This window comes from Nipponia nippon, unplaced genomic scaffold, assembly GCF_047370975.1.
Source record: "Nipponia nippon isolate SJK-2023a ecotype South Korea unplaced genomic scaffold, ASM4737097v1 scaffold_5, whole genome shotgun sequence".
NCBI lineage: Eukaryota > Metazoa > Chordata > Aves > Pelecaniformes > Threskiornithidae > Nipponia > Nipponia nippon.
Window position 1 is genome coordinate 46,282,230 of NW_028262369.1, and position 14,998 is coordinate 46,297,227.

The following is a 14,998-nucleotide window of genomic DNA, read 5'->3' on the forward strand; positions in this document are numbered from 1 at the left end:
TTACATTACCGAGGCTTTCTTGCATTAATTTGGACTATGAATGTTAGCAGTGTTGGAAGTGGACTAAAAGTAAGTTAGTATTTTTATTAGGCTGTTAAGATTTTAAGCAGACTAATAATAAATTATGGGCTCCACATATAAGGTGGTTTTAAAAATTTCAAATTTGAAAAGCTGAGTGCACTATATTCTGGGTTATAAACACACTGTGAGTTTTTGGTTATGGGTGTCATAATGCTTCTGTGTCAAGTTCAGTCTGAAAAGTTTTGTGAAAAAAGTATTGAAGCCTTTTTGCAACAATTGCATAATTTATCTGTACAGATTGACTGCTGTGTTGCAAGAAAATTATGGGAGGAGATTGCAAGGACAGCCTCCGGAATCATGGGAGTGACTACAAGTACATGCAATTTGGAGGACAGAAAATAGCAACTCTGTTGCAGAGGACATCATTAACTTCCAAAGCTTGGAAATGACACTGTTGAGCCACACGATAGTGTTTCTGCTGTGGATGGGCTGTACTACATGCAAAGGTAATGGAAATCTATGCTTTTAACTGACACAGCTGGTGACAATCAAGAAAAATGAACTGAAAAAAACCCCCCAAAACTTAAACTATACCATTTACTTTTAATAGAACTCCTTTCAGAAGTTTGGAATGAGAGTTATAATTTAGAACTATTTATTTGAGAATATTTGCTTTGTATTTTCTTGTATGAGCTTGCTTCTTTGCCTTGTGCCTGAACTTAATGACTCTCATAAAGAACCTAACTTATTACAAGCTATAACTCACTTAAAATACATTAATCCCTCTAAATTCCTTTGTATTTCAATTTAGCTACTATTGTTCTGAATACATACTATTAAAAATGCGGAATACTGATTTGATTTTAAACCATTATACAACTCTTTAAAAATAAAAAATTGTTATTTCAATAAGTTGTATGATACAAAAAAACATTCTGCCTGAAGGAGGTCTTCACTGAATGTACACCTTTATTAAAATAACTAGTTTTAAACTTCATGATTGATCCATTTAGATCTATTCACCATATCAAGATTCTTCTCCTCCTTCTGCCTTTAAAAGTGCTTTCTTGTATCTACCTTATACTTTCAAAAAATGATCCAGCTTCTTTCATTTTAAAATGGCGGAACTAATTTTCGGAATCTGGGACAAATGGATTTATTTGTAGAATTAAAGAAAATTGAGAATCGTGACTGCATGTGTAAAACTTTATTCCAGTATAATTCTGGAAAACAGAAACCGTACTCTGAGAAATTCAGAATGTTATTCATATTTTCAATTAAATTGTTTTTAGTTTAGTAACTTTTTTTCAATGCAAAGACTGTGAAAATAGTAAAGACGATGACAATTTCTTAGAGCAAGGGGATAGTGATGTTTATTATTACAGTCTATTCATTGGAATATTATTTAACACCTGTGTAGTGCCATTATTTGCAGCTGTCAGTACTGTCCCGTATCTGTCAATTAGCAAGCACTTGTGCATGGTTTCTGCTGGAATAGCATGTAAACACCCACCCATCATTGGTGTTGAAGAAATTGCTAGTGGGGATAAATCAGGATGAGAAGAAAATGGCAGCGTGCAGTCAAATAACAAGAACCTGTGCACAGCTTCTGCAGGAGCAGCTTGTGAAGACCCACCTCTCATTGACTTTGGAGAAATTGTTAGTGAGCATAAATCACGATATAAGGAAAGTGACAGAGTGCAGTATTTGTGCAACCCTGGATACACTTTATCAGGATCAGAATGGGTAACATGCCATGAAAAAATCTGGGTACCTGGACCACCACAATGCTTGGGTAAGTGTAACTTCTGTTGCTGGCTGACTTTGTACTGGTAGACAATTCTAATAATTCTTAAAGTAGGAGTTTCAGAATTAGGTTTACATTTGTTGCTTGATTACCAAGTCTGTAATGGACCAAAATTAACGCCTGGATTCAATACTTCTTGACTTGTGGATCTTGGGCTTTAGGGTCCCAAAATCATTTCCACTCAATCATGTTTTTTTATTGTGAGAATTCTGGAGTTTTCTGGAAGGTTACAAGCAGATAAACATTTTGTCTACACTTCCAAGAACTTGTGCAACAATACACAGGTACTGACAATGATGTCAGCCTCTTTCCCCCAGTGACTACATTTGTTAAGACATACTTTCATGTAGTTTCCTAACTGTCCCCCACATGCAGGAGGAGCGTTGCTGTGGCAAGCTGCTTTGCTGTCTTCAGTTTCCTCCTTAGAGCTCTTTGTTAGGAGGCTTATAAAATTAATTTTTAATCCTAGGTAATGGAAACACAACAGGGATAAAATGAGACTTACTCCCAGTGATTTCATTGATTAATTATTTCAAGGACGACGGTCTCCTGAAATCAGTACCTCTTGAGACTATCACTGCTGTTTGCAAAGTCTGTAAAGTTGTCTTTTATACATGTGAATAAGAATATGCTTGGAAGTTGTTCCATATCATTGATAAACTACCTAAAACTGAACATCCTGAATTAATTGTGATAGAGATCAAGTGTTTAAGTTGTCTGTATTTCACTTTTAAAAATCACTGCTGAGTGAGAACCAAGCTGTTTTTGCACTATTTGCTGAGGAGGTGCTTCACATGCTGAAAGCCACCAAAGACTCATGCTCCACCATTTTTAATTTTTCTTGTTTCCCCTAGCACCATGTACCATTACAAAACAGCAACTGGAAGCCCAAAACGTATTTCTCTCCAATGGACAAAGACGCACGTTTTTGATTCAAAGTGGTCGTTGGCAGAAATTTATGTGTATGACAGGATTTAAACTCTCAGCCTCTCCTATCAAGAAGTGTTTTAATGGGCATATCAAGCTTCCTTCATGTATCGCTGGTAAATACGCACCACACTTGACTAATTTTGATCTGTCAGATACTCCTTGTGTGTAATTTTGCAGTTGTTCACGTACATGAACTGCATCTGCCTGTACTATCAGAGACTGTTTATTCAATGGGCAATTGGTTTTCCCACCACAGATACACTTGCTGATGGTAAGGGTGTGTGTGAATCTAGCGCAGAAGGGAAGTCACCAAAATTAAAGGTGCATGATGTGGGAGAATCTCTCCCTTCTTTTTTACTTAAACCAAAAGAAAAATTTGCATTTCAGATGCACAGTTCATCTGATCCATTGTAGACTGAGTTTTGTATTCGAGTAGAAAAATAAGTCCTGCAGTTACCTGTTTCTCTCCATTTCTTGTGAAAGGACTCTTTCATGGTTCGCTAGGATAAAGACGTCTGAGTTGGTAAGTTGAATACAGGTGCCACCTGAGTTCGGAAAAGTGTTTCAGAAAAAATTTCTTCAAAACAGATGTTTTATGAAGACGTTTTACCTTGACTTCTATAACTCAACAGGAGATGTATCTGCCTGCTGCCAGTGTGCAGTATGAATGTGAAAGCAATTTTCAAATTATGGGTGTAAATTATGTTTGTAAATTTACTCAACAGGAATAAATATTTGGGTTTTTTTTTTTCATTTTTATTCCCTCTTGATTTTCCTCCTTTTCTTTTTGTGGCTTCTTCCTGTCCTAGGAGTGTAAATGATATGGTATAACTCAGGTTATCTATTCTAAAGAAATGCTGGGGAATCCGTAATCCAATTGTTAAGCAATCCTAGCTGGATGCAAGGCTGACTTTTTGAATGCAGTTCAGTTTTAAAACATTCCTTCGTATTCTTGCAATCTTTGTTCAGTTCCTGTCTCTGCCAGGTGAGTCCTGGGTGCCGCCTCATAATCCAAGGATCTGTTTTCTACAGAGTCCACTAGTGACTAGGAGTTGCTTTGGTGCTTCAGTGATGGAAACCACTTTGGTGTAGTAAGGGACAGAAGCCTTTATTAAAATTTTCTGGCCTGGTTAGAAACAGGATCAAAATATTTCAGTGACTGCAGTCCATGCCTATTTAGGGGAGTGACTTATTCAATCTTCTGTATGCTACCTTTTCTATAAAAGCCCCTGTCAGCGCATGACTATGCTGATGCTAGAAAAAGCTCTCTAAAGCATCTGTTTGGTGGAAACTCATTCTATGGGTATCACATTAGCACAAGCATCAGCCAAGGATACAAGACCTGGTTATGACTTACATACACTTCCACAGGAGATTGATACCTGATACATATTCAGTGTGGAGTAGTACTTCCTTTATGCTCCTGTTTCTACAAGCAAAATAATGTTTCTCTTCTTGCTCATCTTGCTACCTTTTTATAGTTTTAGGGAGGAAAAGAATGCTTAGTTTTTATATTATTTACTGCACTCAGCAGAAGGGATCCTGTCAACATAAAAATAATTGCTTTGTGAGTGGGAACAGTCTCTGCTTTAGACAGCTGAAACAAAAAAATATTTCTGTAATCTAGGAATCTTAGGAGTTACTTCAAACGAGAGTAAATAAAAAACCACTTTCACATGGACATGCGTTAGGAAACTGATGACTTTGTCATTGGTGAATGCGTATGTATGTATTATCTGAGCTGAATCTATTTTTTAGCTCTTTTTGTTGATTTTTTCAGATCCGTCTCCTCAGTGCGTACCTCCCATGGGTGTTAAGCTTGTGGACAATGATCATCTTTCCAAGCAAAAAAAGGAGACTGGGTTCCATGGAGTTATACATTATACATGTACATCAGCTGACAAAAGTATTAAAAAGGCAACTTGTGTGTCTGGAAAATGGTTACCAGAGATTGAATGTACAAGTAAGTTTTTAGATTGCATACAATTTCTTCTTTTTAGGTAGGAATGATAAATGCTCATTATTAAAGCTTCTTAGCATTGCTGTGTCACTGGTCTGAAATAGAAATGCTTACATGCTTATATATATGCTTACTTGCTTATATGCTAAAGGATAGTCATGAATAATTATGGGAATCATTTGAACAGTTAACTAGGTTTAGATACACACTATTTTAGTGAGGCAGTCTTAATAATCTCTACTCTGACAATTGGAACAGTTGTCACTGTCACTTCTGATGTGTGAAAAGATGCAATGATAAATTTAAGCTTGGTTCTTCAAAAGGGCTTTACTCTGGTGCAAATGAGAGTAGGACATAGCTAAAGCTCCAGACAAATTTCCTTTATTTCCTGTAAACATTCAAAGCCTTTCTATTCCTGATTTTTCTTTTTCTTCCTTCTATTTTTTCCAATTGCTTCCTACTGAAACACCAAGAAATAAAGCTGTGTTGGCCAACTCAAAAGCACAGACCTAGAAGCGACTGCCCTTATCTAATGCACACCAAAGGCTGGAGGCCTGCAGAACTGCCTTTATGTATAGCAGAGCAGGATATTGCCTGTAGAAGGCATGATTATAAAGCAATAATCACCTCGTTGCCTGCTTTGGTTATGCCAGATTCATGGGAAATGATGCATGGAAGTGGGAGAAGTACACAGAGTGGCAATCACTTGAGGGAGCATTCCCTTTCAAAACCAAGTGTCCCTACCTTCCCAGTTTTCTGGAACCACTAGAAGCAACACACCGAGCTCTTGAGGTCTGCTCCTTCCTTAGATCTACCTCATTCCCTCCCTTTTTCTTTCCTTTGGCAGGAGCAGCCCTTCATTCCTTGAGTGGCAAAACTGAAGTTTCTTTCTTTCTTTCCTTTTGTGATTCTCGTTTAGCTCTGTCATGAGCTCAGTCTGAAGAAAAAAACAACAACAAAACAAAATAAGAACCCCAGAAGCTGGTACGGTTTTCCTAAAGTAGTTCACCATAGAGAGAGGAATGGCGAAAACACATTAAGAGTGTGAGCTGTACGTAAGGGAAAGGAGGGACTACAAGAAGCTCCGCCTTGGATTGGTGTAGGCAACTGTGACTGTCTTTTCTATGAGTTTGAAAGCATATGAGCATCTGAAGGCAGCCCTGGTGCTTCTGAAGCAGAACGAAATGACCATGATATTAATTAAAGCTTGAGATAGCTACTGAGCAATTATCTAATGCCAGTGTTTTCTTGGTTGTTTCTGTTGCAATCTGTGATGAACTGCTACGCTTTATCTTGTGTTCTATTATAACATGAGTATGTGTCCTTAGCTGAGAAGAGTACATGCCCACCTCCACCTCAGGTGCCTGGTGCTCAACAGATAACAGTTGGAAGAAATTACAAGAATGGGAGTAAAATAGCTTTTTCATGTCTGAAGAGTTTCCAGCTCATCGGTGCAAATGAAATAACATGTATAGAAGGGAAATGGCAATCACCACCTCACTGTGTGGGTCAGTAGTGGCATATTTTTTTCTGTTTATTTTATTATGAATTTATGTGTTATGCATTTACAGTAGTCATTAGTGGGAGGATGATACTATTTATGTTAAGATTACCATGAACAGGTAACTGCAGAAAAGCAATAGAACTTAAGTTGCTAAGGAAAGTGCAGTTAAGCAACTGCTGGAAAGTAAGTATTTTTATTTATACAGACTTATGTAAGATGGCATATAAAACTTTCAGGTCATCCACCAGGAGCTGTGTGTTTATTTGTTTGTTAGGTATATTGCAGAATGGAGTCTCAGTTTTGACTAGGGGTCTTTAATAGTATCCTGGTGAAAAAATCAGTATTATTGATTATTTAGTTGCAGTAGTAGCAGTCTTTGGGTTTTTTCATTGTTATTCCTTCTTGATTTTCCTCCTTTTCTTTTTGTGGCTTCTTCCCGTAATAGGAGTGTAGATGATATGGCATAACTCAGGCCATCTATACTAAGAAATGCTGAGCAATCCATAATCCAATTGTTAAAATATTACTGATGCAGGTGATATCTTGTAAGCAGAAGTTCACTAAGTGGTAGAATAAAGTATTTTCAGAAATGACTAGGAAATAGATGAGCACAGGACAAATGAGGTGCCAGCTGGAGACTGATGTGCACAACGTGCCAACCACGTCTGTATTTTTAAGCTGCAAAATTCTGATGCCACATGGTTTCTCTTCTTTTGCATTGCCTGTCAGTCTCCATTTCTGCTGATAAGCGGCAGACATAGAGAAGAATAACCAGAAAATGTTTGAGCTGTTCATCAAACAACTTTTACTGAAATAAAATTCCCAGTCCCAGTTACTGAACAGGAACTTTGACTGTAATTAGATCTTTTGTATTGTGGAATTCATTGCAAACATGTGCTTTTAACTTGATGTGTCAACTAATAAAAACTAATTTACTAATAACTAAAAATACATATAAAATATAATTTAAGTCCACCCACTCAACAGTAGTATAGGAGAAGAAGGCATTGGGACAGCCCTGACTCAGGAGGGCTTCATAGAGATTTAATTCCTTGTATGTATCAGGACGTACTTTACAATACCTTGTAAGTTCTGTTCTCTTTTTCATTTTCAACATGCCATCACAAAACCCCTCAGGATATTGGTACAACTTTATTAATGGTGGAAAAATTTAACAGCTAACATTCCAGAAACTCACTTTCAGTATCCCAAAACAATATAATGTCTCTTCTGTTTCTCTGCCTATGAAATTTTCCCTGTTCTTGATACTGAGCTGTAACTGTGTCTTCTTGGTATGACCTGGAAAATGGTTTTCATTTTTCAAAGGAAAAGAGAGAAACCCCGTGTAGGAGGGAAAGGAGAGAGAAGTTTTGGGTTGTGCATCTTAGATATTTCTTCATCTTCCTTTCAGGCTGTTTAATTTGTGTTTGCAGCATTATATTTTTTTTTCTTTTCAGTTTTAGATGGCATATGTCATTGGAATATTAATTGTCTTGCATTCTTATTTATCTGTGTTTTCTGTATTTTATAGAAAGACCATGTTTGCCACCAAAACCTATAGAATGTGCTGATGTTCCCAGGCTGGAAAATCAAAATTTAAAAATTAAAAAAGAAGGGAAAACAATGTATCTGGCTGGTGCTAGATTGAAGTATGTTTCTCGTTCTGGATACATGTTAGATGGACCATCGGAGATAACTTGTTCTATGGGAAACTGGACTGCAGCTCCTACATGCTTGGGTAATATAAAAAAATACTTTTTTTGAAGTGCATTTAGCAATGAAGTTGAAAGAATTTTAAACTGGAAGTTGACTAGTAAGAGCCAGTAACTCCATATTTTGCTGTGGAATCCTGTCATCCCTCATGGATGTCTTCAGAGCAATCCTAGTTGGATGCAAGGCTGACTTTTTGAATGCAGTTCAGTTTTAAAACATTCCTTTGTATTCTTGCAATCTTTGTTCAGTTCCTGTCTCTGCCAGGTGAGTCCTGGGTGCCGCCTCATAATCCAAGGATCTGTTTTCTACAGAGTCCACTAGTGACTAGGAGTTGCTTTGGTGCTTCAGTGATGGAAACCACTTTGGTGTAGTAAGGGACAGAAGCCTTTATTAAAATTTTCTGGCCTGGTTAGAAACAGGATCAAAATATTTCAGTGACTGCAGTCCATGCCTATTTAGGGGAGTGACTTATTCAATCTTCTGTATGCTACCTTTTCTATAAAAGCCCCTGTCAGCGCATGACTATGCTGATGCTAGAAAAAGCTCTCTAAAGCATCTGTTTGGTGGAAACTCATTCTATGGGTATCACATTAGCACAAGCATCAGCTTTCTGTATCTTTTCAGAAATGCAATGTGGAAGCATTCCAAAAGTTGCCAATGCTCAGATTGAAGGCAGAAAGAAGGAAACTTATGAGCCTGGTGAAACAATTCGCTACCAGTGTGATGCAGGGTTCCTGACTGTTGGTCTCCCCGAGATTATTTGCAGAGAAGGCAATTGGACAGCACCGCCCTTCTGCGAAGGTATAGGTTCTGCTTCTAAAGTAGTCTATGATCCTTCTTAGTCTTTCATGTTGTTAATTCAAATGATGTCAACTCAGGCATGCAGGTGAGTCAGGCCAATAGAGCCAAGAGGTGACTTGCTTTGAATGGGCTGCCATGACACCGAATTTTGTGGCTCTTGAGAAACAAGCAGCAGGGCAGATCAGCAAAGAAATTGTTTCCCCTGTGGGCTGAAGCTAGTAGCTGAAGCTTAGCTCTCTGCCGAAATCAAGCAGGCAGAGGGTTCTGGAGGAAGGGATGCTGGCTGCAAAGGAGGACATAGCTGCTAGGGTAGTGTATCTTATTTTCACATCACTAAGGATGTCAGTTTCTGAAAGCTGCCTGCAAATAGTAAAGAAATCACTTCACTTTCCAGCCCTTTGGCACACAATGCACCAATCTGCACCTTGGGCTGATCTCTGCAACTCTTTTTCTCTTTTTAGTCACTCTAGGCAAAAATAATAGCGTCTGGTGTAGCGTTGCAGAATAAAGACCATACTGGTCTTCCTTTTCTACCTGTAGAAAATGATCTGCATTACACAAACCGTTTTCGCTCATCAGGCATAATGGTGCTCCGAAATGCAATATTCTGTGATTGTCATATTGCTGCACCACTGTTCTTAAATGCCCCTCTCTTTTCAGATGTTACCTGTGGAGCCGCACCTGAAATTCCCAATGCTTATATTATAAGCACTCAACAGGAGAGGTATCAGCCCGGTGCCAGAGTGCAGTATGAATGTGAAAGCAATTTTCAAATGATGGGTGGAAATCATGTCACTTGTACAAATGGAGAATGGTCACAAGCACCAACTTGCAAAGGTAGGAATCCATGCTTTTATCTTGCCTGTTAGCATGGAGGGGACTGTTTGTTTACCTAAATAGTCTAAGGACTTTACTTCGGCTTTCTTTGTGTACCCCAGCTTTCTACTTGCTATTGCTTCCTTGCACAGCACTTCAATTTAGCTTGATGCTTCTTGAAATACTGGGGGTATTTTCATCAATGGCAAAAACGTCTTGAAGCAGCAGGGCCTAAAATGTGCTGCTCTGACATTCTCCGGTCTGATACTGGTATTTCCCCAGAGTCAGCCATTTCAGCAGCCTTCAGTAGAAGGACATGTAAGGGCTCCTCTGTTCTGTTCCAACCTGTCAGGGAGTATCTGAATGGAAGAAGCAGTAGCGGAGAGAAAGAGCTGTTTTTCTCCAGGGGTCCACTCGGACTCCTAGCAGAGTCAGATCTAAACCACGTAAGATCTGCTAGGGCTATGGAAGTGGGAAGAGCGTTCCTGTGACGAGGAACTGTCAGGAGCTGTGCTCCTGTCCCCCTGCCCAAATCTGTGGCTGCAGGGCAAACAAGCGCTACTTGGCTTTCACAAAGCTCCGTGGAGCTGACTGTGCTTACCTGCCCCTGAGCAGTGCAGGCTGACGAGCTCCTCCAGCACTGCCGGTCCTCCAGAGGTCTGCGATTCAGCAGAGCACCAGCTTGGCTGCTCCCCTCTGATTTCCAGGTATGCCAGGGCTCCCTGGGGAGGGACACGGGCACGCAGGAAGGCTGCTGTGGCCTCTTGTGCCGTACGGTGTAGCTACAGAAACGCAGGCTTTTTCTAGAAGCTCTCGGTGACCCTGCCATCTCCTGGGAGTCCCAGAAAGTGTTCTGCTGCCACTGTCACACCTCATTGCTTTCTCCAGGGTGAACTCTCAAAGCTGTGACCCACCTGAGGCAGAAAATCTGGACAGAGATTGTAACAAGGTTGATTCCTTTAACTCTCGGTTGTGTAGGGGAAAACCCCAACGACTGCAACCGTGACTGCAGCAGTGTCTCTTTTCAGATGCGACGTGTGAACCTCCTCCAGAAATTGCTGGTGGTAAAGTTCAAGGTGTTAAGAAGTCAAGGTATTTGCCTGGGGAGAGTGCTCACTATCAGTGCTGGCGAGGTTTTGAGATGACTGGGGCTTCCACCGTAGCATGTCAGAACGGGGTCTGGACAGAGCTGCCAAAGTGCAAAGGTAATTTCTCTCTCTCTTCATACAGTCGCCTGTCAGTGAGACTGTCACGAAGCTGACTCGGTGGCGTTTACTTCTGCAAATTTCAGCCTCATGACTGTGCACAAGTGCAACGTATCTGGCACACTCGGGGAAAAAGCCATTTTCCCCAGTGTCTATTCAGACGAGTTTAGCAGCTGAGTGACCCAGGTGGCTTCACTCGAGACGGCCCTGGAAAACCACCCTGAGGCTGAGAGCAGTTGCCGGCCAGGTCTAATTTTGAGCCACCACCCTTGGACTTCTGAGAATGTACTTTCTGTGCCTGCCTGATGAGAAGAGAGTGAGACATTTTGCCATCTACGTTGGAGAACAGAGCCCACAGCTTCCCTGCTAGTTGGCATCCAGATAGTGCAGCCGATGCATTGCTATATTGAATGCCGTGGAGTCGAATCAACTGTTAAATCAACTGAGGGTAGAATTTGATGTGTGAGCCAGTCCCTAGGTCCTGTGTTGGTGCCTCCTAGGATTTCATGAGCGCACTGAATAATCTCATTTGTTTTCATTAGACATCATACAGACATTTTCAGGACCTGAACCAGTGCAGCAGCGTTTGACTCAAACACCACCCAGCTGGGAGCTGAAAGGGCTGCAAAAACAGCAGATGAATTCAGACCGGGCTCCATATTGTGGCTCCCGAACACAGTGCCAAGTGCAAAGAGTGTCACTGCTGGTACCAAGGGATCTGGGTCTTCTCTGAAGATTTCCCAGTGCAAGGTCCGTTGGAAGGCCGGACTTGGCAGCAGTGTGGTGCTTGAATAGGTATAAAAATCCGTGAGGCAACAGTGCATCAAGACTGACATGGGTGAGCTCCCAAGCGGCCGTAAGGGGCCCACGGAGCCCAAGGGCTATCCCATGAGTGATTGCAGTGGTGCAGTTCAGTGACAATCCTTATTGTTTGCAATTGGATCCACTTTCCTCGCGGCTCAGGCAGTACAGGGAGGAGGTGGCTGTCAGGCTCTTCTGTGGAAAGACCTGTGCCGAACGCTACGCCATTACGCAGGACAAGAGGGAGTCCTGCAGACAGCTGCAGGCACTTCAGCCGTGGGCAGACGGGGTGAACTGGTACTTGGGAGTCCCAGCACTGGAGAAAGGAGAAACTGTTGCTCTTTTTCACCTGCCAGGTATTTGGTTTTCTCTCTGCTTTCCTCCAGGTCTCTCAGAGCAGTGCCAACGTACTGTCCAGTAGTATTTGTGCTCAGGCCTCCGTTGCAATTAAACTCGCATGGCTTTCCCTCTGATTGGGAATTTTCTTCCAGGGAAAGGTGGCAAATGTGGCCCGCCTCCAGTTATTGAAAATGGGGACCTTCTTTCCTTCCCCATGCAAGAATATCCACAAGGTACAACTCTGGAATACAAATGCCCAAGTCTCTACGTCCTGGAAGGATCTCAGTATATCACCTGTGCTGACGGGCAGTGGACAGCCCCCCCAGTTTGCCTAGGTAGGTTGAAGCACATGCTGAGCGGCCAAAGGCCGTGTGATTGCTCCCGTTGTCTTTTTCTCAGATCCTGAGGGCATCACTTGTGCAGCAGCACTTGTGCTGGGGCTGCGATGCTGGCAGGGCAGAACAACGACGAGTCCTCCTTTTGTCCAGAAGGAGTTTCTCCTTGACCTTAGCCTGTGTAGTCCCCTCTGCTGCCTGCTGTCTCTCGCCACCACAGCGGGTTTGGGAGGAGGGGAGTTTGGCGGAACCCCCCTGTGTGAGGGGATCACCATGACTGTGCAGGGCTCCCGAGCTGGGGACGCTGCTACGGTCAGCAGGCTGTGAGTGGGGAGGATGGGTCTGAGTGGGTGGCAGCGCTGGGGAACTCTGAGGGTGTGTCTGTGGCATGGTCATGAGGAAATGAATTCAGAGAAGTGCTGGGCAGAAGGGAAGGAGGCACCTCAAAAAAGACACAGGGAAGTTCATTGGTGCCTGGTGACTTCCCCCACCTGTGCTTCGATCTTGCCCCGTGTGACTGGCAGAGTGAAAAGGCTTCTCCATAGCTCTGCATGGGGTCTCAGCCATGGTCTTGTTTCTGTTTAGCTTGGATTGTGAACGTCTTTCCTGTCACAAGTAACAGAGGGTCAGAGCAAATAGCTGGAAGCGTTTTGTGATGCAAAGAACTTCTGTAGGCTCTAGGGGGAGCAAAGTTACCTGTGGTGCATCTGTATGAAGTGATAACGCTCTTCTCTTGCCTTTTTCAAGTGGCCTGTACAGCATCTGAAGAAGACATGGACAGAAACAATATTGAGCTGAAATGGCTTGCAAGAAATAAGCTGTATTCCAGATCGGGTGACTTTATTGAATTTCGGTGTAAAAGGATATTTGCAGGCCCCAGGATCTTCCCCATTCAGAGCACAGTGTGTGGAGGGGACCTTAGAATATCCATGGTGCAAGCCAGGAAGTAAGTCATCTCCACTCCCGCCACTGCTTAGCCGCTGTGTTGTTGCATTTTTAGTGCTGAAGCCGAGGAGAAAGCCCTTAGCTTTCCTGGGGAAGTGCCTGGGGAGGTAGTAGTCGCGCACCAGGGCGTGGAAGCATCCCGTAAGCTGCAGGCGGCGAGGGGCAGTGCCCCCAAGAAGCCATTGACCGGCCTACCTGAGCTGGAAAGACTGCTGGGGAAAGGGCTCTCGGGGGCTCTCAGCTGGTACTAACAGTTTCAGAGCATCAGTTGTTCAGCGTGAGGTCTACGGGCAAATAATGAAAGCACTTTTTGCAGAGAACTGTACAGTGCATGAGAGGATGATGGAAACGAACAATATTCAACTACAGCCATCAAGACGGTCAAGCACTTCCACCTATCGCTCTGGGGATTTTATCTTCTTTGAATGCAAATGGTTTTACCAAAAAGTTTCACACCGTGAGGCATTTAGAGCAGAGTGCCTGGATGGGATCATTAAGTATCCTACATGTGAACGTAAGTGCGTGGCGCCGAGGACATGGGGGGGGGGGGGGGGGGGTGTAGGAGGCAGCTTTTCTGAAATTGCCTGTCTGCTGCTCTGAGGAAACAGTGCGGCATGTCAGGCTTGGTCTTCACGCCTTTCCCCCTTTTTCCTCTTTATGCTGCAGGGATTTTTGGCTAAATGGAAATGGGATGAAGGAGCCCAGCTGCGGAAATGACAGATCCCTCAGCAGACCCAATGATTTGAGCTCAATTTTTCCTGGTGTTTCCCGTTTTGTTGTGCTTTGTTTGCAGCTTAGCCAATGTTCGGTCTTGGAATTTGTGCATTTTTTTTCTTTTTATTATTGGATGATTGTGTTTACATTTTATCCACATTCTTTCCATTTTTGTAAATGTATTTACATTTTTTTACTTTTTATCCATCTGAATGGTTGTGCTTACATTTTATCCATTCTATATTGATCTCACTGTTATTTTTATTAACAATTGTGTCCTGAAATAGGCTGGCTTTGGTGGCATACTGAGACAAGAATTAAAGCCTGCAGGTAATTTGATTATCAGCAAGTAGAGTGTGTTTGGCCTTGTCTGCTCCTAGCTGCTTCTCCGTGCGCTTGCCTGGAAACTCCCCTGGGGTCATGGCAGAGGTGAGTGTCCTGACTGCTTGATCAGGATGAGCGAGTGGAGTCTCCTTTAAATGACTCAAGGAAGTCTCTAGGTCACAGACACAGTTCTTAGGGAGGACTTGAGCCTCCCTGACGTTTGCTGGAAGAGCAAGATGTTGGGCTGCAAGTAATTGGGGTTTCTTGATGGAGGTGGGGATGACTTCTTGGTCCAGGCCCTAGAATTGGACCTTCCATCCTTATATTTTCTAGGGAAGTTTGTGATGGTGTCTTGATGTTCCCAGGACCTTCTTGATTTTTTGGTAGTTGATCTGATGAAACCACATTGCAGCTGATGTATGGGAACAGCTAACACATTTGTGTGTCATTGATGTCTTGCTGTGCAGGGGAAGGTTGAGGGAGTGGTTTTGCTGCCTCTTGCCTATTGGACTTTGTAGATGATATGCAGGGGTTTTTTTCTTTTTCACTTTTCTAAGATTTTTTTTGAAAGCGAGTGTGTGCAGCCCACCTGGCACTGTGCAGCAGGGTTGATTTTTTCATTGGCCTTTGGTGCCTTCATCTAAGAGGGTTTTTTCTTTAATCTCATCTGATTCCACTGAGGTCATGAAAATCAACTAAACCATCATGCTGTATTTGTATACAGTTAAAGGAGCCTCTTTCAATATTCATGTGGGTTATTAATAAGGGATGATTTCTCTCTAA

At 42.3% G+C, this 14,998-nt stretch overlaps 1 protein-coding gene across 1 annotated transcript; it reads left to right on the forward strand.

Annotated features, from left to right (window-relative positions):
* The first annotated feature begins 369 nt into the window (after window positions 1-369).
* On the forward strand, window positions 370-14,240 carry LOC148052170 (complement factor H-like). Its single transcript, XM_087731606.1, is given in 14 exon segments — window positions 370-527; window positions 1,628-1,816; window positions 2,683-2,871; window positions 4,539-4,721; window positions 6,047-6,226; window positions 7,754-7,960; window positions 8,560-8,736; window positions 9,397-9,573; window positions 10,581-10,757; window positions 12,050-12,232; window positions 12,980-13,091; window positions 13,093-13,178; window positions 13,494-13,691; window positions 13,844-14,240. Coding segments are annotated over 14 exon segments (2,133 nt in total). The 5' UTR covers window positions 370-466; the 3' UTR covers window positions 13,858-14,240.
* Window positions 14,241-14,998: the final 758 nt, after the last annotated feature.